The 22049-nt window shown below is 33.6% G+C and overlaps 1 protein-coding gene across 50 annotated transcripts in view; it reads left to right on the forward strand.

Moving 5' to 3' along the window:
- The window catches only part of RIMS2 (regulating synaptic membrane exocytosis 2), a 445064-nt gene that overhangs the window by 282918 nt on the left and 140097 nt on the right, over positions 1–22049 (forward strand). For 45 of the 50 annotated variants that reach the window (XM_064394146.1, XM_064393838.1, XM_064393857.1 and 42 more), the window contains 2 exons: positions 1196–1352; positions 4546–4662. In XM_064394146.1, coding sequence (XP_064250216.1) covers positions 1196–1352; positions 4546–4662 — 274 coding nt within the window. Of the gene's footprint in view, positions 1–1195; positions 1353–4545; positions 4663–14689; positions 14756–15345; positions 15454–19062; positions 19129–21550; positions 21614–22049 lie in introns of all 50 variants that reach the window. The other 5 variants (XM_064394235.1, XM_064394215.1, XM_064393934.1 and 2 more) reach the window with 3 other exon arrangements.

Here is a 22049-nt window from a genome sequence, read left to right on the forward strand (position 1 = left end):
GAGCATACTTGGAATCATAAAGTGGAATGAATTAATAAGGTTTTGTTTAGGTCTTAATGAACATTTTACAGGAAGAAAAATAAGAAAATCATGAGCAGAAGATTATTCTACTCTTGGAAGATTCTCATGGGAAAAGTATAACAGTTGCATGAGCAAGAATTTTTCCAGTGCCGGGTGGATCTCTCTAAGTATTCTTTTCTTGGTTACTGTCTTTGGAACAAAGAAATCAGTTATATCAATTGTCATAGCCACCAGGAACTCTCTAAAGACCTATCCCTGCTAAGTGTTATAATCAGGTTAAAAAATGCAAATCTTCAATTGTTTATCATTTATCATTTTAATTTAATCCTTACAAAATTTGGGGAGACTTACTTGAAATTGCTGTATATGTAGCTTTTTTTTTTCCACAGAGTGTATTGCACCATGGGATGGTGAATTCAACTTTTTCAATTACATGAAGACCATCACTTTTAATACGTCCAGCTTTTTAAACAGATTTTTATTAAAAGCCTGTGTTAAATGTCCACGTGGTTGCATTTTACTCCAGGGTAACTTGGAGACATTTCTTAGACCATTTATGCCTTCTATTAGGCTTATTTAAGATTAGGCCAGGGTTTTTGCTATTCGTGAAGGAGTTGTGAGCGAAATTCAGAATTGTGAGTGAAATCTGGTGTCATTAAGTCATTGTTACTTTAATTATTTCTGAAATACAAATCTTTCTTGAATCCAATCTCATTATTTAACTCCACAGTAGCTTCCTATCCCAAATTTGTAAACTAAATTTTGGATTAATTTTTAATTATGGACATTTCTGTTTGAAAAACATTATACACAACATTTGCAATATAATTTTAATTAAAAATGCCATAATTAGGGTTTTTACTATAAGGAAAAATCAGTTTAATTTGTTTTATTATTAATACATCATATTAAGTGTAAAATGGTAAGTCTCCAGTTTGGTGCATGGTATTAATTTCTATACATTTAAAGTATAACTATGGGAACTGTAGTTGCACTTAAATAAAGCATCACAGGAGTCAACTTTACATGAGTATGTTTTACTATAAAACCCAAGAAAACACGATAACATTCTTGATCAAATCCCATCTTTTATTGAGTTTCTCACTACTACAGATACGGCAGGAAGTTGAAAAGTGCAACTTCAGATTCACTGAATATTTGCATTTCTTTTTAGATTACCGACATAATGGGAGAGATCTTCAAAGTTCAACACTGTCAGTGCCAGAGCAAGTAATGTCATCTAACCATTGTTCTCGATCAGGGTCCCCTCACCGTGGAGATAGTATAGGACGGACTAGATCGTGGTCTCCCAGTGTCCCTCCCCCACAAAGGTAAACTCCTGTTGAACTGTGCAATTATATAAACTAAACTGGTACTGATCTTCTACCAATGCTGGAAATAATCTCCAGACTTTCAAAATGGCAATTAATTGGTTATATCTCACAAAATTATGTAAAGCTGAAAATGGATTTTTTACATTATAGTGATGTGCCTATATATAAATATATATAAATTTAATAATATACAAAAATGTAATATGATGCCTACTTATAAATATATAAATTATATTACTTTATTTATAATTATGTGTTACTAATTTTTTATTATTACTATATTATTTATTATTATTATATGATTACGTAATTGTATCTTACTTCTACCTATTTATATCTAGTTTTTAATCAAAATTCTGTACAGTTTAATCCAAGGGAAAAAAAAAATCTCTCCACATTTTCATTTCTTAGAGCTATTAACAGGTGCCATGTTTTATAGTATGTGATAGATATTTCTTTAGCATTCATATGACAGTGAATGTTTTCAACCCTTTTATTTCTGTAGAATTAGGATTCTGGGGAGCCTCCCTTGCTGCCTAGAGTATCTTCCTTTCTACTATTTCTTTCATACTTCTAAATCATCAAGAATAAACTGATAGACATACAGTTTTATAGTGACAGATATCAACTCCTCATCTTGGAAGATATCTGATAAGTATTTATCTTGAGAAAATTAGACCAGGAAGTTTCTTCCAAAAGCTAGTACACATAATAATTGATTTAATGCTCTGCAGGATAAGCTTTCTTAAGAGAAAGGAAGTAGAAGGATAGATGTAAATGGGAATGAAACCTGTTTTCCAGCCCTTTTGTTGCTATGTTGGGTAGGTTTCCAGATGATATAATTCAGTTGAAGTGAAAGTGGAAGTTTTCTCTTTTGCCCATAAAGTTCACAATTCCCCTTTGATACTGAAGATCTGTATCCCATATTTCCTGTCAGGTCCATGTTCCTCTCAGTTTCTTTCAGACATCCTGATTCTCTTGTGTTCTGCTTTCCTTTCTGTTATCTTTGTTCTTTTTCTTAAGTTAAAATTCTCTTGACTTCATAATATTTTACTTATGTTTTCACTTACCATTTCCTCTAAGGGATGTAGCCTATATGATATCCTTTTGCATTAGTGAGATATTAGGATTCCAAATTATCTCCCATCATCTCTTACAGCTAAGAGGCAGAAACTGTGTGTTTCTACTTGAAATCTAAACCCATCTAAAACCAAGTCAGCCTGACTTGAAATGAGACATAAGTGGTAGACACAAAGGGGCTTATTCTGATTTTTAATATACTGATTTCAGCCTAAGTAATTGCTATGCTGAATCTCCAGAGGTTATTTGTCTTGGATATAGACATAAATATGAGCAAAATCTCTGTGTGTGTATGTTTGTGTTTTTATGTTTTTCTGTCTGCATGCATGCTGTGTGCATTTTTAGCAGAACTTTTACCCAAGCTGGTGATTAACGCTTGTTTAACATCATTGAAAAATCTACTCTTCATTTTCTTGTAGTCTTGGATTTCTGTACATGTTCAAAATCACTTGCTTTTTAACTTTCCTAAAGCTAAATTTTTAAATATAGTTTTGAATTTATTGCAGCTGTTTCCTACAATGTCAGAATCAAATGCATTATTTGAGTAATATTTCCCTGCCCACGCACCAAACAAATTCTTTGAGGACTTGTGAGCCCAGAAAATTGGGTTATGAGAGTTTGAGGATTTGCAGAAGAAAAGTATAAGCTATGAGTTACATAAATATCAGTTTTAGTTTTACTGAAAATGCAGGTGTACTCAGGAAATCTACAAGAATTATCAATTACATTTTGCACCCTGTTCAGGTGAATTTGTTATACATTTGCTAGTCTATAGATGTCCTAACTGCAGTGAGCATTCTGCATGCCCAGGGATTTCCCATTACTGACACCTCTGCAGCCAGGAGATTTTGGGCCATAGAAGTTGCTGTTATTTTTTAGAAACCATTTTGCAGTCCTCAATCCTACTTAGTTTTTTAATGAACTCCATCAAAGGCCCACTGCGTGGTAGCTGACAAGATATTGTTACTGCTCTTGTTACTCTGTACTAGCCAGAGTAAACCCAGTATCTGGATTCATGAATGCCAGAGTGGAAAATGCTTTATGACAAATGAGGTGGAGCTGAAGGCAAAAGTTTATGTGTAATGAAACATCTTTATAGCACATATATGCAGAAATAAATAATGTCAGGGCAGCAGCTGTGAAGGATACATGTACAAGTTAACACTAGTCAGAAAGTGGTAAATGATTAAGGGTAGGTATGACAGGTACCAAAAGGGCAGACAAAGTGACAAGAAAGGAAAGGGGAACTGAGTGATATAAAACCAAAATAATAAAGGAAACTGAGGCTAACACTAGACCAGATTGCAGTAAAGGACAGGAGACAGAAGAATTTATTGGTCTTTAACTTGTATGGAGGGAAGCATCCAATTTGTTATTTTCAAATCGATACAAAACAATTATGTTTACATTATCCAATAATTATTACAGTTAACAATTGTCTCCTATTTTCCTGTTCTTGTGGATTTGTTTTACAGAGCACAAAAAGTAATGTGTGTGTCAGTAGGTATTGATAGATAAACTAAGCAAAACAATCCATAAGCAAAGCTTTGGTCTCAATTAGTACAGGTGACCTTTACCCAAGCCTGCACTAACCCACTAAGTGGGTACCACATACAGTCCTATTTTTAAATTCAGATGACCATGCTTTCAGCAGGCTCCACTCTACTACTGGCTGTAACAGCCACAAGTCCCTCTTGTGTCTTATTACAGTTTACATCTTTATAAGAAATCCAAAATCAAGAACTCATGAAAAATTATTTACAGTGTATGTTTCCATCAGAAATGAATTTTTGCTTAAAGTCTCGAAAGACTAATGAAATGTTATGCAAGATTAACATTTTTAATGAAGGAAATGAAAAAGCTTTCCTCTTATTTCTAGAAGAAACACATTGGAACAAAAAAAGAAAACTCTATCCTTATCATAGACTTGGCACCATTTTCTACAGGAAAATTTATTTTTTTTTACTTTAAGATTTAAAATTATTTTACTTCAAAAGTCTGGTCAGCTAACAGATCTTGTTACCAGCATGATTGCTGATAATTGTTTGTAGACACCAGTGAGAGGATGTCATCCAGGCAAAACTCAGCCTGTGATATGTTTTCTCCTCAGTCGGAATGTGGATCAGGGACTGCGAGGGACTCGATCCACTGCTGCGCATTACAACACCCTGAGCCGCATGGACAGGCACCGAGCTGTGGACGACCACTACTCCCCAGACAGAGAGAGGTAAGCACCTGGCTGGAATTAGGAACAGCTGCACAGGCATCAACGTGAGTAACTTCAGTCTGGTAGCTTGCTAAAATAAATTACATACCTAATCCCAGAGATTAGCATTTCTCCTTTTTATCCACTGGTCGCATGGCATACATTACAAAATATCAGTGCACATAAGGCTGGCAAAACTGTCCAGTGAGTGTGTGTTTGCCAGGAGGGAATCTGAAAAAATCTGTGAGACAATGTGTAATGTAATAGCTGAAGAGTTTAGTTATCCTTTTTAATAAAAATATTTTTCTTTTGTGTGTTATATTAGTGAATTCTTTTAGTACTAAATATCTTTTAAAAAAATCCATCAGTAGACTTGGTCATTTTTGCTGCTGAATAAAGAGGCATAAAAATAGATAATTTCAGCTCAGTATTAATGTAATGCTTCCTTTGGATACAGTGCAGTTCACACATGTAACAAAAGTATATTCTAGTACTGTGTTCTGTTTTTTATCTTTGCTCAACCTTCTGAGACACTTGGTAAAAAAGAAAAGAAAAAATTATTAGGACAGCATGTATGAAATCAGTCTTTGTGTTTAGAGGCACATCTGACTATGAATAATGTTTTGCCTAATGGAACTTCCCAAACAGTAAGCAGAGCTTTAGCAACCTCTGTGAATTTTAATGATGTAAAAAAGAATTTCAGCAATAATTGAACAGTATAGTTAATTTTACTGAATTAATTGTGGCAATGACTTTGCTACATTAAAAAAAATATTGGTCTTTTCCACCTCATGTCTTCAGGTAGAAAATCAAACCAAAAAGAATTGATTACCTTTAATCTTTAAATATTTCAGCTCTTTTGCACCAAGTTGAAATTTCTGCACTTTATAATGAGAGGTATAATGTTAGCTTTTGTCTTATTTTATAACTGCGTATACCAATGAGTAATACAGATATGTTTTGTAATCTTGAGGAATATAAGACTACTATTTGAAGTGAATGTTTTTACAGGTAGCTATCACAGGTTATTCTTCAAGTGGCATCAAAACATGTGTTTGGGGTTTCTAACAATTTGAGAAATTGGCTGCTTTTTGTTAGCAATATTGAACAGAAAATATAAATATTTCTTTAGAGACCAGTAATGTGATGGTCAGGGATTGTGTGGAATGCAAGACAGTACTTTTCAAAGGATTATAATATTTTAATTTCAGAAGATAAAAATAATAATTAATTTTCCCCAATGATATGTTACAAAAAAGTATCAAAAGGAATTAAAACCCATATCTAGTCAAAGTGGTTTGTAGTTTAATTTGGTGAATAAAAAAGTCAAATGGGCAAAAATAAAGCTAATGAAAAAACAGTGCAGTGTTTATCATCTTGAAGAGGAACTGTATTCATCACAAGTACAGTAGCTCATAAGTGAACCTCTTTTTTGTATTAAAATATTTAATATTCCTGTTTAAATATTGGGGAAAATCTATTCACTTGATTTATTATGATTTTCATACAGAAGGCAATAACTTGAAGATTTTGAGCTGTTTCTTTAAAAGAATATTACAGAATGCTTTTGGGATGCAATGTTATGTTGATTTTTAGACCAGTCATCCTTGAAGCAGGATCTAAACTCGTCCTTAGAGCCTGTGTATGCCTCATGGAATACTCTGAGTTTGCTCACTGTGCGAGTTTTCATTTGCTGCCTCCCAGATAAATACAAAGCTGTGCAAGGTTGCTTGAAGTTTGGTACCACAATGTTTTTCCATCCCTTCAATCAAATAATCCCTCCTGGACTGACTTGATTTAGAGAAAAATAATTGGGTTTTTCAGAATATGTCAGAAAAACAATGTCAGAAGGAGATGAGATTGGAGATTGAGACTATTGAATTTTCATGACCATTCTAGATTAATAGGGGTTTGCTTGAGAGGGGTGCTCTGAATCTCTGAACATGGTTTTATATGTTGTCTGTGTTTTCCAAAACACACAGAGAAACTCTCCTCTTTGCACATGGTGACTGGTTGCCTGTGCAATCAAATTATTGACTAGTTATGTCTCTATTGTTATATGCAGTCTGTGAACAGGAGAACACTATTTCCAATAATAACAATGGATTTTTTTAATATTCATAGCTAATTTGACAGTGATTTTGTGCATGGAAAGGTTATTAGATTTCTAATTTTTTAAATGAATATTTGCGATACTGTCACTGCTATATAATAAAACCCAGTGGTATCCCTAAACTAGCTCTTTAATAGTATTGTTCCTGAAATCTTCTAGAACTGCAGGCAGTTGGGGGAAGTTGAAAACTGCATTTTTGTATAGGTTTGTAGTCTCTCTACAGGTTATCCACACTTGGTTCTGAAAACAAATCACATATTTCCCTCCCACAGCTCTGATGGCTTCTTGTTTCCATGAAACAGCTTTTGAAGCTGCTTGCAGAAAGGGGATTTTGAAATAGTACCATCTTATAGACACTCTCAGTTGCTAAGTTAAAGTGTGACTGAGAATATGAGTAAGAAAATTCTTTCCTTCCTTTTCTATATAATTCAGCATTAAGTTCTCTAAGAATATTGCACTGAGGAGTTAGTTGAAACCACATGGAAAAACTCTAATGACCTCAAGTCTAATGGCAATGAAACATTCCTTCAAAACTGAATGCATGGTTAGAATAGAAAATAAAATTATTTTAAAAAACCTGCAAGACGCATTTAGAGATAATTTAAATTTCAAACACCAAACCCTTAATTATGTAAAATATGGCCATATACTATACTTATTTTAGTAAAATGTGATGGTAAATTAACAGTTTAAATTTGTATCTGTTGCTGTATTAACAAAACTGTGAATTGCACTGTGTATACTGCTAACTCAAATTGAGAAACCATGTAGATTTTTTACCTGGATGTTTAATATAGGTCTGCTCGTTAATTGTTATCAAAATGTGAGGGTTTTTGTGGGTACTCACACTCTTATGAAATAGCCAACATTTGTAATGTAAGGAAATATGAATGCTTATGACGTAATATGGACCCAAGTTCCATAAGAACATTTATATGTAATGGGATAACCTCATAAATGTCAGTTGGACATGTTTTGATAAATTGTCTAAAACTGATTTTACCTCACTTGAGAAACTGAAACTAATCAAACCATAGAAACAATTGCGAAAATTTTGGAAACAGCTTGATTTAACATCAGAGTTTTATATTTAAACAATCAATATAATTAGGTGAGTTAGAGGAAAAATGTGAGAATCTTAGCATAGTTCCAGAAAAAAAAAAAACCAAACAAAACAAAACCACCAAACTATATCTGTGTGTTTCTTTCTGAAAGGTATATCAACAGCTACAAACAAATACCAAGACAGTGTGAGAAAATTGTACACAGGCCCACAACTTCAACAATCTCAGATATTATTTAGCAGCTATTAATTTAACTATATTTGATATTCAAGATGGATTCTCCCTGAGGAATAACATTCCTAATTGTGAATTTAGCATAGGTATGTTAAACCAGAGTATTCTAAGAATGCCTAACTCAAATAGTCCTGCAGGAGAAATGTATGAGAAAGCTCCTGAAGTGTTTTTCTGAGAGGCACTTAAAGGAAAGCAAGAGAAAAGGGAAATTATCCACTATTTGTTCATCAAAGCTATTGCACACTTTCCATTTGAAAGACAAAAAGTTGCCACCTGTTTTGTTAAACTAATAGGGTAGTCATAAGCATGGTTATTTAGAGAAATATTGTCCATTATTTTGAAATCACATGAAAGATGTTATCTGGATGTGCTGGGACTAGCAGGACTATCACACCCCTGTTACTGAGAGGAGATTTCATTCACATATTTGAATACACCCTTGGGTTATTTTTCATTCTGTTGAAAGCATGTAGCTTGGATTTTTCTAACATGAAGTAAATGTTGAAATACATGCCAAACAATTCCATTTGCTATAATCAAACCAGTGAGGACCAAAATAATTCACTACAATGAGCCTGTTAAATGTTAGCTAAAACACAATATAAATATCTTCTATTATTTGACACAAAATTAATGGTGGGCAATAGCAACATGAATTTTACATTTCTAAATGTCATCTTAAACCATGCAGTTGTTTTATCTATGGGTAGGAGGCTCCTAATCTAATACTGTTATTAAACAGATGCCAGATTAGGCCAAACTAGGTAAAGATTTTTTGATACATTTTTCCATATTAAAACACTGAAAATAACTGATGTTTTTTTTCAGACTTTATTGAATACGGACCTGAATAATATGTAACTAGGTAGCCATTTATGTATTGTTTAGTTAAATTTTATTGTAAAATCATTTAAATGCAGTTTAAAATACAAAGATATTATAAAGTATAAAGGGTTCCTGATGCTTTATTTGGAAATTTTGGGATAATTTTTTCAGGTTTCAGTTGTGTGTATCATGTGGGTAATGTACCCATATGGGATATATAATGTCACTGCTTTGCTTCTTCTAAGCAAAATGCACTGCTGAAAATTTGCTTATAGCTATGGTATAAAATGTTTGCATCAGTTGGAATCTCAATAATTGCAGTATGTCTTTAAGTTCTTTTTCTTCTTTCAAATCACTGTTTAATTGCACAATTATCTGCACCACCCACCTGGTGCTTCTATGAGTCTGCCGCAGGATGATTATCTCCAACAGGGATGGCAGAGTAGGAAGGTGGTAAAGAAGCTTTGAGTCAATTTTTTTTAAAAAAATGTCACCACCAAGAGTCTTAGATGTATTCCTCAGAATAAAATGCACAAAATGCACACACACACACACACACCCCAAAAAAACCAAAAACCACCAAAAAACCCAAATCCAAGCCTGTCTGATAAAAGACTTCAGTGTTGCACCTTTGGAGCAATGATTTAAAAAGCAGTATGGGGAGCACTTTGATAATGTGATACTGATTTTCTTATCTAAAGTCATCTTGATTGAATGTGTGTCAGCTGATAATTTTCTGCTGATAATTGCTATTGTTTCACAACTAAAGTCTTCAAATTGTCAGTTACATTCAGATGGAACATTTCTAGGATTTCATTTATTCCAGGAGTTTAGCAGAAATTTCTATAGAATCGGTGTAACAAAAAGCATCCATACCATTAGTGGTGGAAAAATTGTTGATGTTTATCAATAAAGAAAATCTGTTTTTTTCTTTAAAAAACCCAATTATTAAATAAAACTATTCTATTAATGTATTCACTGAAATGTAGCAGGGGAAATTACATAACCAGTGCTTTATTCTTGTATGGCATTTGACATTTTCTAAGAGTTAAGAGCTTGACTTCACATTTTGTTCACATAGTTTGCTGATGTGATTTGCCAGGTGTTTGGGAAGCAGCATGGAAAACATTCTAACACAGAGAACATTGACTGTTGGTTATTTCAGATAAGAATATAATCTTTCAGAATGGTATAACTGGACCCTGGAGAAAGTAGCTTGTTTTAGTAGTTGCTTTCCATTGTTGAAATGAGTAAGTTGCTCATAGAGCTGTGCCTTTTCTCTGAAACCTCATCACTTTATTATTTCTGGCTCCTTTTCCCTTGAACAATTCTGTGTTCAACCTCACAGTCAATGTGATCCCAAGCACAATTTTTTACTTCATTCCTTCCCACAGTACTTTCCCTAAATTTCATATGGCAGCTTCCTCTTGTCTGCCACTTTCAATGTCTCTTTCCCCCCTAAATTTCCAGCTGGTTGACCCCAAGAGCCACCTGTTTCTTACTCTGCAGTCTGATTAAGCTAATTTCTGTTTTATCACATTGCTAGTTTTTCAGAAAATTATAGCTTGAGAAATTGGGGAGTATTTGGTTAAAGGCAAATTCATACCAGTAAAAAAAAATATTTATTTTTTAACAATTTAAATAATTTTTTAGTTTTCCTACATTTAGTATGTTATTTCTGTTGAAAAATGTCAAGGAGTGCTATAAAAGTAGAGGATAATACTATTGCAAATGATACAATATATTGCTTTAATTGCAATCAGATAATACACTGGAAAAAGCTGAATATGGGAATAGATAAACAGTGATGAGAGAAATTTCTTGTGTCAACTGAGTTTCATTCATGCAGGCTCTAACAGAAAGGAACACAAAGACTTGTTTTGCATTCAGAATTATTTAGGGATATTCCAGTAATATCAGGGTGTAATAATACACAGTAGTTTAGCGTTTCCACAAAAACACTTGGGGGTCTGCTGCCCACTGTAGTAGTGAAGCTGGAATGGCAATCAAATTTTAGGACCTGGTCACAGAGAGTGAAAATTGAAAGGAATAAATTATCTCCTAAATGCCTCTTATTTACTATTAAATAAAATATCCCAAGCAATAGAGAGCAGGTTAAACTCCCCTTGCAGCACAGGAAGAACAGGAAGGTATTCAGTGAGGCTCAAGTGTGTGAGTGCTTTCAAGCATGCTTCTGAGGCTCTGCTGGTGTGCTAAGCCCGATCCTGGATACTAAGTACTTCCAATTTGGCAACCTAATCAGTTGCTGAATCACTGATTTCTTACCCTAAAGGTTCACTGAATTTTGTAAGAAAATGGACAAATAGGTGAGCAATATCAGAAAAAATTTAAGTAATTTTCTGTTCACATTTAAAAAGGGAAAGCTATCCTGTTTACCTGTGTACCTTGATTCTTCTTGTCACAACAGTGGAAATCACTTTTCACCTGATAAGGTGTGGAGGGGGAGATGGTTCTCTGTGTGTGTATAATAATGATGATATTGCAAAACCTATAAAGCTGCTTTATTAGACTAACTTCATTATTTTAAGAAAAATTAATTGTTGCAGCAAATTTTCTGTCTTTTCTATGTGTAACAAAATAGGTAATGTTTCATAACTCTGTGAGGACGCAGGTTAGGTTCATTTTGCCATACCATCTTTTTGCATACTAGTGCCATGGACTACTATAATGTAGGAAGTAAAGAATGTGTGATAAGAGGCTAGAAATCAAATCAAGGTTAAAAAAAAAAAAAAGGTATCCTGGAGTTCTTTTGTCATATTAAAAATCTGACATATCTAAATTTTGTCCACGTCTCCATTGTCTTCTGAGAATGTCCACGTATATGTGCATATAGACTAACGATTTTTATTAACAGCTCAAATTATGTATTTAGTTGAGATGGATATCTGGAACATTACTGGAGTTCTTTTGCACTTCAGCAATGCAAAGCTTAATGTTTTTACTACATTATAATACATTTAATTTATGATATTAAGCGATTTATACTGGGGATTAGCTGAACAAATATGGTGTATGTTTCAGTTTTGGACATTGAGAATAAGTCATGGGCATTTTTGGTGTTGCTAACATATTTATAAAAGCAAAAGGAATTTATTTGAACCTAAATATATAAAAATGTATAGTAAAATATTTAATGATAAAAAATCAATTTGTGAGGTATTGGCTGGATGCTCAGAAGAAAGATGGCATTGAAGCATTTTGCTCTGCATGTTGAATCAGGTTGGATATTAAGAAATATTTTTTCACTTAAAGAGAGGCGAGTATGCATTAGAACACACTCCCCAGGAAATGTTTGAGTCACCATTTCTGGAAGTGTCCAAAAAATGAGTAGAAGTGGCACTTCACAATATACTTCAGTGGGCATATTGGTATTTGGTCAAAGGTTGTGTTTGATTATCTTTGATAGTAATTCTATGATTCTATTAAGTTAGGTAGCATGGTTAACATGGGCTCTGAGAAAAAATAGCCAGTAATTCCAGAGGGTCAGGTCAAATATAAGCTCAAGCTGACCCCACTCCTATATATAGATAGGCAGAGTTCTGAGTGATGAAAAGCTTATTTTAGACTTGTTACAAGTTATTGCATATCAAATTGTATAAGTGGTTGTCTCTAAATGCTGTCTAAATGCTATCATACTCTGATTCTGAAATCCTGAACTGAATGAAAAAAAAGAAAAAAGGGAAAAGGTTGAACTTCCTGCCAGAAATTCCTAAGAAAAATTCCCAGAACTTGGTAAGGGCACTGGAGTTCTGAGTTTCTAGAAGTATTAGAACAAAACTCGATACCAGAAGTTGGGCAATCAACATAGTTTGGTGGAGATATGAAAAGTTGTTAGGACTGAAATCCTAAGCAGAACATGTACTGGTGGTGTCTTGTTCATGTACAAATAAGTGAAGTGAACAGTCTGGGGTGTTCCTTCTTATGGACAGTAAATAATCTGCTTGCAAATAGCACATGCATTTCCATGCACATTCATGTTCTGCAACACACGTTCTGCCTGAAGTCCTAGTTTTGTTTAAGATGTTGGTTTTTAAATAATGGTTAATATATTGTATTTATTGATGTCATATATTTTTCAAAGACTACCAGGAAAACTTGTCAGCAGTTCACTGGAAAGATAAAGTGAATTGTTAAAATTAAAATGTCATCTACCAGCTGGAAACACTTCATTGCTTATTAATAGTAGAGCAAGGGTTTTGAGATGTTAATTCCAGGGTTGCACCTGTATAGTTTAAAGGCATATTCATGTGGACATAGCCTGGGAATGTATCCATGTAGTGGAGAGAATAACCTTGTATGCAGTTGTTTGCCATCATCCTACATTTTGCTCCTGATGGGTAGACCCTTTTTATTTGATTGTTCTTTATATATTCCAAAGAATATATATTCCAAAGAATATTTTAAGATTGTGGTGAATTTTTTTTAATGTTTCTTGACAACATGCTGACTGACAGGCTGCTATGGGTAGACTGCTTTTGATACTTAGGTCTTGACATTACTTTAAAACATTCATAGTTTTTCACAGCTTGCAGTGTAAACTCTATGACTATTTTAATAATTAGTAGTCCTTCTTTAAATTTTAACTATATTATGTCAAACTGGGCCCTGTTGAACTGTCTCCAGCTCCTCATTCTTGAAACAAACTGTAAAGTTTAAATTGTGTAATCAGGGATTTAAGTTAGTTGTTTATAGTGGAAACTCCTTTGCATTTATTTGACAAGAAATTAACATGAAGACATCTTATACTATATATAATTGATGTAATATAAGGAATATTTTCATGCGTGTGATGGTGCATTTTATCCTCATGCAAGAGAGGCAAATATAATAAGTGTAGGTAATATACCTACTGGTAACCATGTGTTTGATTACTGGGAAAACAGTAATCATAAGCAAATTAAGATAGGAGAAATAAAAATGAAGGGTGATCTTTCCATGTTTCTTGTGAAATCAGTTTACACTCCGGTGTGGACAGTTGTGATTAGCCTTCCCTTTGAAATATCCCAGCTTCATGGAAGTTGTAGTCACTAACTCCTGGCTAATGGTAAACCCCTCTTTTTCCAAAGCCTTTCCCCTGTACTGTGTGCATATATTTATAGTAAAAGTAAAATTACTTTCTTCTATTTTGATAATTGGAGAATATCTAGCAAAACAAATATATTTAAAATATATAAATTTTGATATTGTTTCATAATACAAGCAAAATATAAACTTAGTTTTATTATATGAATTACATATGGATTTTTTTGGCATATTCTGGTACTGATGTTATATCTCTTAATTATTTATTTAAATAATGAAACAATTTGATCTAAATTCACCTTTTATCACAATATGATCAGTATTAGGAGAACTTACACTTAGAAATGGGACAGCTCTGGAGCTGTGTGAGGACAGATTTCAAAATGGTAGTAGACTTTCAGACAGATTAGTTTCAAAGATATTATTCATACTGAAGTTATGACTGCTTTCAAACAAGGAAATAAGCAATCTGACTTCTTGATTTGCTTTCAGAGATTTATGTATTTTTTCTTCCTAACTGAAATACTGTAGAAAATCCCAAATTTTAGCTATCTTCTTGATCCATAATCTCCCACTGCCTTCTCAGAATAAACATGTGAATCATCTAGATTATTTTATGTTTAGAAACATATATCTTATTATTTTGTTAATAAGTCCAATGTTCTTAAACCATAATGTTATGATTATAATGTTTTCTGTTTTGTGTTGTGTATCATTCCTTCTCCATCTTATTGTCTCATACCTATTTTTCTTTCTGCCATCACCTCAGTCATTATGTTACTTTACCTCGTTCCCGGTACACCCAGTCCTCAGATCACCATTACAGGGATGTCAGGTATATGTTTTCCTCTGTGTGACTCTGTGTGGGTAATGCATGTACTGTGTACCTACATGTCCACTTCTGGTTTTATTTGTCTGTGTATAGTGGTAGAAAACTTAGAAGTTGAGTTAGTATCATCATTAGATTTGTTAACATAGCATGCATACAAACACTGGGTAATTCTTCCTGTCTTTCACTTGAATATTTTCTCACTGCCAATAGTCTATAATTGATGGTCCTCAAAGGTAATTCTTTATTTATATCACTCCGATGTCTTTTAGAGAATATATAAAGTAAATAATCGAAACCAGCAAACACTAATACCTGCTAATACTGTGATTTTAGTGTGCATAAAATCATATATGACTGTGTTAAAGGTTATGATAAAACTGGAGAGTGATACCTGTCCTAGTCTTGTAGCTCTTGTAGCTGTGAGCTAATATACTTAAATTTTTAAAAGTAATTTTGCCAAGTTCACCGATGTTGCAGTCATGTTTTGTTCCAGTGTTTTGTTTTGTTGCTGACATTGCTTGCTTTTCATGGTGTTTGTCTTCATTTCATCTTTTTGTTGCTTTTCATTGTGTTCACCCATTCTGTTTTGGCAGCCAGGATCACACAATGTATCCTCTGTTTTGTGAAGATGCAATCAGATTGCTCCGCTCCCGTACGATGTGCCGTACCTATTCTGAGGGTGCTTACTATGATCTTGAGAGGTATAACTCATGTGGATACACCATTAGCTCTGCCACACTGACACTGCTATGTGTCATTTACAAACTGGGAACGTGATCTGTGTTTTAAGAGATAAACACATGCAGTGCATATGTTTTTGTAATACTCTGAGTATGTATGCATCTAAAAACTGTCTACTTGGGGCCGTGGGTAAATCCCAAGAGGAACCAAATAGCTCTGGAGAAGCCAGTTTTAAATAGATTATATGGATATTATAGATCTGTGTCTTTTATAACCCTTATTTTTGCTGGAATTTTCCAGAGTGCTTGTAGTATTTATTATTCTCTTTGAAATAATAAGGAAAAGCCTATCTACTTTAAAGTACACAGAAAGAGTGTCTTCTGAAGTCTTATACTTTGGTTAGCTGAAAAATAGAGTGAAAAGTAAAAGTGTATGCCTATATAAGCTTACGTTGTATATATTTATATATTGCATATTCTGTGACTTAGGAGTACTTGTACACACAATACCTGTGTGTGATTACAGAACATCATAGTTCCTATTTACACAGGAAATATATGGAGAGAGAATTCGAGCCCATAACAATTTCTGTAAAATAACTTGCCACTTGAAATACAGTGGCCTTTAAGCTATGCCGCTCAAATACGGTAATTAAGATATTTTCAGAAATGTTGCAAACTGAAAAAGTTTACATAGTTGTGTGTAAATAGAAAGAAGAATATCAACCTAAATAAAAGGAATAAAAAGGAAGTGGTGACTTCAGATCAGATACAATATTCAATAGAGGCGTTGCTTTACAAGAGGGGTCATGTAAAAATTTCCAAAGCAAGAAGTAAAGAACTCTTTATATATTAACTTCATGGCTGCCCTCTGGATATGAGTCTGGGAAGTTCATTAATGCTTGCTTTATATTCAGATCATATGTCACCACATTTTTAAGTGAATGTGAAATTACTTTTGGATGCAGAAACTAAAATGGATCTGAAAAATCCTTTGAAAGAAATATTTCTTTTTTAAAATTCTCTAAAGCTATAGTGTATTAAACATTTTAACATTTGGAACTCAGTCAAGCATTTGAAATTATGCTGTTTTACATGAAACCTAATATTAAGGAAGTGTATAAATAGGTATGTCCACATGTAGCAACTTCGATAAGGAGAGGGATTTTTTGTTTGTTTTCTTAAAATGCATGATGAAATGTTTTCATTTGTATGCTATTTCAATAATTAATTTTTATATACTTTTTTTTTTTTTGCCTTAGACATATACTCTGATTTGCACTAGTTTCTCTGAACCTGTTTCACATTACTGGTTATGTCAGTGACTGGATATTAGTGAAAGTTGGAGCTATTCTCAAATTGTCTTACTTAGAGGTTCTTGATTTGTAAATAGCAATCTTTGTTTCTGAAATTAATCTCAAAAATAAAGTCAATGAAAATAAAGGGCAAAAGTTACAGTACTTCATAAAGATGAAAAAGCTAGGATTTAAGCAGTTGGAGAATCTTTTCCAGGGCTTTATGGAGCAGAAGGCTATTCAAGCTAATTCTGCCTGGGATCAGAAATGAAAATCTGACATGAAGTGGAATATTTCTAGCTCACTGTTAGAACAGTATCTCGATATTCCTGGGCCTAGAAACTAATCATGGATTCTATAATCCTCTTGAATCCAGGCTGCCTGAGGGTAACCTTAGTGTTCAAGTTACTTGAGTCATTCTACCAGATATGAACTCCTCTGAATACCTCCCAGCCACAATTGTAGTTCCTGGATTTTCATCCTTTTTTTCTTCCTGTATTCTAACAGCAATTTAAGAATAATTTATAGCATAATTGTTTTCCAGTTTCTCCATAGACATTTAACAACACTAAGTAATTTTTTATTCCTAATTTTTTTTGGAAATATATGAGCAATTACTTTTTAAATAATATTTCCTCATTTATCTTTGCACTTTTCACCAGTACAATTCTTACTCTAAAATACATTATTTTCTAGGCCAAGGTGTTATTCCTGTCTTCTTTGTTCTACCTTCTTAATCAATGTCTTGTTGATATCAAGCAACCACATCTCCTCCAGTCTTCCACTTCATCATGCATATGAACTTTGCAGTTTCCAGTATTCATCAAAATAGCAAATATTGCTCTGTACAGTCCAACATTCAGGAAAGAGTTTCTCATCTGGGACAGAGAGTTTTTTTAATCTCATGTCACTCTGAATCCATCAGTGTCTGTGTCCTGCAGGCAAATAAATTATATAGACCCATGAGTCAAAATTACTTGCCTTTGTTATTCATGGCTTCATTGCTTGTCTTGTAGTCATTCACAGCCACCCCATTAACTCTGTGCTCTCTTCTAGCATTTTTTTCCTTTTGTTTTTTCCCCACAGAGTGACTACTTGGTTCTCTTTCATATTTCTCTGCTGAAGTTTGTGTCAGTCACTGTTTATCTGACAGACCTCCATTCACTAGCCCTAGAACACATTTACATTATCAAAAACCTTAATTCCTCAGGTCATTCTTAGGTTATGGCATTCATTATTTTGTTTTCCTGATAGCTCCTCCCTTTTGAAGAAGTCCAGCTCTTTCCCTCCCAAAAGGAACAGCAGCATTTACAAGATATTTACTTCAGCATATGCCTAAGAAAGGCAAAAAGCACCTGTGCATCTTCAGGGACTTCAGAGCCCTTAGGACCTGGGGTCTTCCCAAGAACATCCTGCTGCTCAGTGCCCCATGTTCCCTTGGCTGTTCAGAGTTACAGTCAGCACGGCAGCACCAGCTGGGACCAGCTCACCCTGCTGCAGCTACTCACACTGAATGTACACAAGGCACCATGGCTGGACATGCTGAGCTTTACTTGCACTTTCATTTATAGCCCCAGTTCAGAATCCTGCAGAGTTATATGGGCTAATTCATAATTTGACAGTAACACATTTAAAATTGTCTGACACACCAACGACCTCAAAACCACTGTAATGTTCTCAAAGTTCTTATTCTTAACCTTGTCCTGGTATTTAAAAAAATATTAGCAATTCATTCCAAATAAAATTATGCTGAAAACCTCACTCTATGAAATTCTTTCTCAACTTACCTACCTCAGAGCTCAGCTTAATCAGCAAGAACATGACACTGTGCAATTCATTTTTTCCACTTAGCCTTTAAGTTTGGTGTCTGTAGGTCCATAAAAGCTGGTTTGTGAATGTTTTGTACAGGTTGTGATGTTTCTTTCAGGCAGAATTTCTGTTGTTCCACTTAAGGAAATTAGATTTTTCTTCTGTCTTCTTTCCTGACTTTTGTTTTACCCAGCAGACATTTTCTAACATCCAAATCTTACTTTTAGTGAACATTCTCTGTTGTTCAACTACTAGTTTTCTGTCAATGCAAGTTTTTTCTTCTGTGAAATATGTGTGCATTGATCAAATGTTCTTAGTAAGTTGTTAATTATTTCTGAATAGAATTTGAAAGCAGAATTTTAAATTTCATATATATATATATGAAAATATATGTTCAGAGTATATTGAATTGAAGATAAATGAGCTCTATCTTCATCACAACTTAATAATACAGTAAAGGAATACATAATGAAATAAGCACCCTCTAAAGTATCTGAAATATCTGTGCTATTTATTCCATATTCAGGAGGACTAGGCAGGAGAGAAGAGTGCCTAATTCATATTATGATGACACAGCCTATACTCCTGAAAGGTATTTTAATTTATATAGTAAAAATAGATAGAGTTGAGTAATAAATTTTTATGAAGCGTAGTCTAAAATTCTAATTGACCTAGACTAATGATATTTAAATTTACAGTGCACTTTATGCCATATTTCTCTAAATACAGAACAACTAATCTCCATAGTTTTAAGTACCTCATTTTCTTTTTAGCCCTCCATTAATTTGACTTTGGATTTTTTGGAGCATAATTCCTAACTTGAAAAATTTTTATTCATTAGATGTGGGAGGAAAACTGAATAGTACAGAGGATCTTAGGTACAACTGAAGGTTTTTTCTCAGTTTAACTGCACCATAATTCTAATGGCTAACCTTCTCTGTCACTAGAAGTGATTCTAGGTCAATTTACAGTCCTTATTTTCATTCTTTCAATAACCTGAGTACCCTAAGATGGTACTCAGTTTTTAGTGTGTCACTGCCCACACTGACTTAAAAAAGGACTAAGCAAATGCCTTCAAATTGGTTTTGAGTGTTTGTTGTGCTAGGAGCCAAAGTACTATTGTTCTTCCTAAATTTTGTTATGTGTATAATGTATCACAATGAGCATAGTATCTCTAAAATCTGGCATGTAATCTGAAAAGTTTCAGAGTGTCTCTAGAAAGAGTTATTTGATAACAGCTATTCATGTTTAAACAGCTGGGCCGAAAGAGAAGGAAATCTGAAGAAAAGAGCAAATCAGTTGTCCTCTCTTTAAAATTAGATGTTTTATACTTCTCTGTCCATTTTAAAATCAATGTCTCATTTTTGTCTACGTTATGGGAATAGGTAAAACAGGGATTTTTTCCTAACAAATTGCAAGGAATTTTTCTTTTATTTGATTGCTATAAATAAATACAGTCATATTTAAGAAAAAATAAAGTGCACTGCAATTTTAACCCCATATTTATGTATTTATGGTGTCTGCAATATAGTAGATTTATCAAAAACTCTTATTTAAAATACTGGTTAACTGGAGAGACTGGCTTCAGTTTTGAGGATATGGATTATCAGAGAGAGTGTAATGAGGTACCTGTCATACTCCAGCAGTATTCTAATTTATATGGGATTAAATCTAAATCTAATCTAAAACTCAATTAGATTAAACTGAAATGACTTTCATCCAGCCGTTGATCTGGCTATAAGCCATTAAAAAACAAAAAAGTCACTCCACTTACCATCCAATTGGAGAGAGAATAAACAAGAGTAGCTGATTGACATTCACATATATTGCACCCCATATGGTCTTCCCTCAATATAATATCCAGGAGATGTGGGGTTATTAAGTTTGTAAACATGATGCAAATGCTCAGATTCTGCAGTGTGAGAAGTTTGGAGAGAAGGCAGACAAGCAAAAAATACTGCTGTGATTCCCAGGAACAGATTCATCAAAATTCTTGGATCTGTGTCCTTTAGCCTATGGCTAATATTTTAAGTATATATAAATAGGGTGGGTTTTTTACTAAATTGATGATATAGAGTGTCTCGATATTCTCTGATAATCCCTGTCTTCTCACTCACTGTCATGTGGAAATCATTGAATACAGACAATGTAGGAGTTCCATGGCTTTACCCTAGAGAGATCCTGAAAGTACAAAACTCCAGAGATTTAGTTGAAACTCCTTAGCCAAATGGTGGATGATTTGTATCTAGTTTTAATATACTGAAGTAGTGGCACATAAGCAGTTTATCCCCTGATTTCTTAAAGCAGCTTTTTTGTTGCATTATTTATTTTCTTGATGTTTTTTCCTTAAAATAAAATACTTCTATATGTGTTTTTGGTTGTCTTCAACTGGTATGCTGAAGTGCTGCTACCAATGCTTGGGCAGCCCATATTCAGTACCGGGAAGAACAATACCACTTTAAATTTTACTTAGTTTTCATTGATCATTGAAGCAAATTTTCTTCTGCTTCTTACATACCTGTGAGAAACCAACTACCCTATCAAACAGAAAAAAAAATTACTTGCAAGGTTATGTATTTGAAGTTAAAAGCAATATTTTAAACTCTTAATGCACATTATGTTATTTTTGTTCATGTTTTGTCTCCACAATTAGGTTTTTTTTTATTATTCCACAAGCTCAATGGCCATTAAAAACATGAAGACATTTATGTATGCAAAGATAAGCAATCAATTAGTCTTCATGTAACTAAAGTTTATGGCTTAACTGCTGAAAAGACTAGAGGTAAAATATAATAATTCTATAAGGAAAAAAGCCCTATAAGTATCTTGGTGTTTGGTTTTGAAAAGTTGGTTTTCTTCATACCTGAAAGAAAATATGAAATGTACAAAATTAATTTAAAACATTTGGAAATCTTCCCATTTTGTTAGGATGTGGTCATGTCACATGAATTAGAGTGTTAATAGTAATACATCACTTTTTAATAACACTTCTTTATTTTGACTGCATTGTAAAGGTGGTACAATGGTGCAAGTTCATGGGCAGATGATATAGTCAATGGTTCAGCTGAAAAATATGGGTAAGTAAAGAGTGTAGTGTTGCAGATAAAACTAAAATGTATTTTGGATCTTTATAATAATTGTACCAAATTTATTCCTAATAAATGTATTTTTCTTGATGCCTTTATTTCTTGACTCAGAACTAAAGCACTTATGTTCTGGTCTTTTTTGCAATATTGAACTTTTATTCAGTTACAAATAGAAAAAGAACATTAATTATGTTCAAACTATTTTTAAAACATGTTCTCACTGTTCAGGGCCGCTTTAATGAAAAATGGCTTTTTAGTGATACCTGCCTACATCTGCAGTGTTGGGGAAGGTGTCTTTGAGACCTGATATTTTTTTACTTTTAGAAATAATCCCACTCCTGTCTGTCTAACCTATCTTCCTTTGTGATTGATGCATAACCCATGTAAAGTGCTGTGTGCCTTAGAATCTGTACTTCTTCCCAGTTGT

The sequence above is a fragment of the Passer domesticus genome, chromosome 1, assembly GCF_036417665.1.
Source record: "Passer domesticus isolate bPasDom1 chromosome 1, bPasDom1.hap1, whole genome shotgun sequence".
In the NCBI taxonomy this organism is placed as follows: Eukaryota; Metazoa; Chordata; class Aves; order Passeriformes; family Passeridae; genus Passer; species Passer domesticus.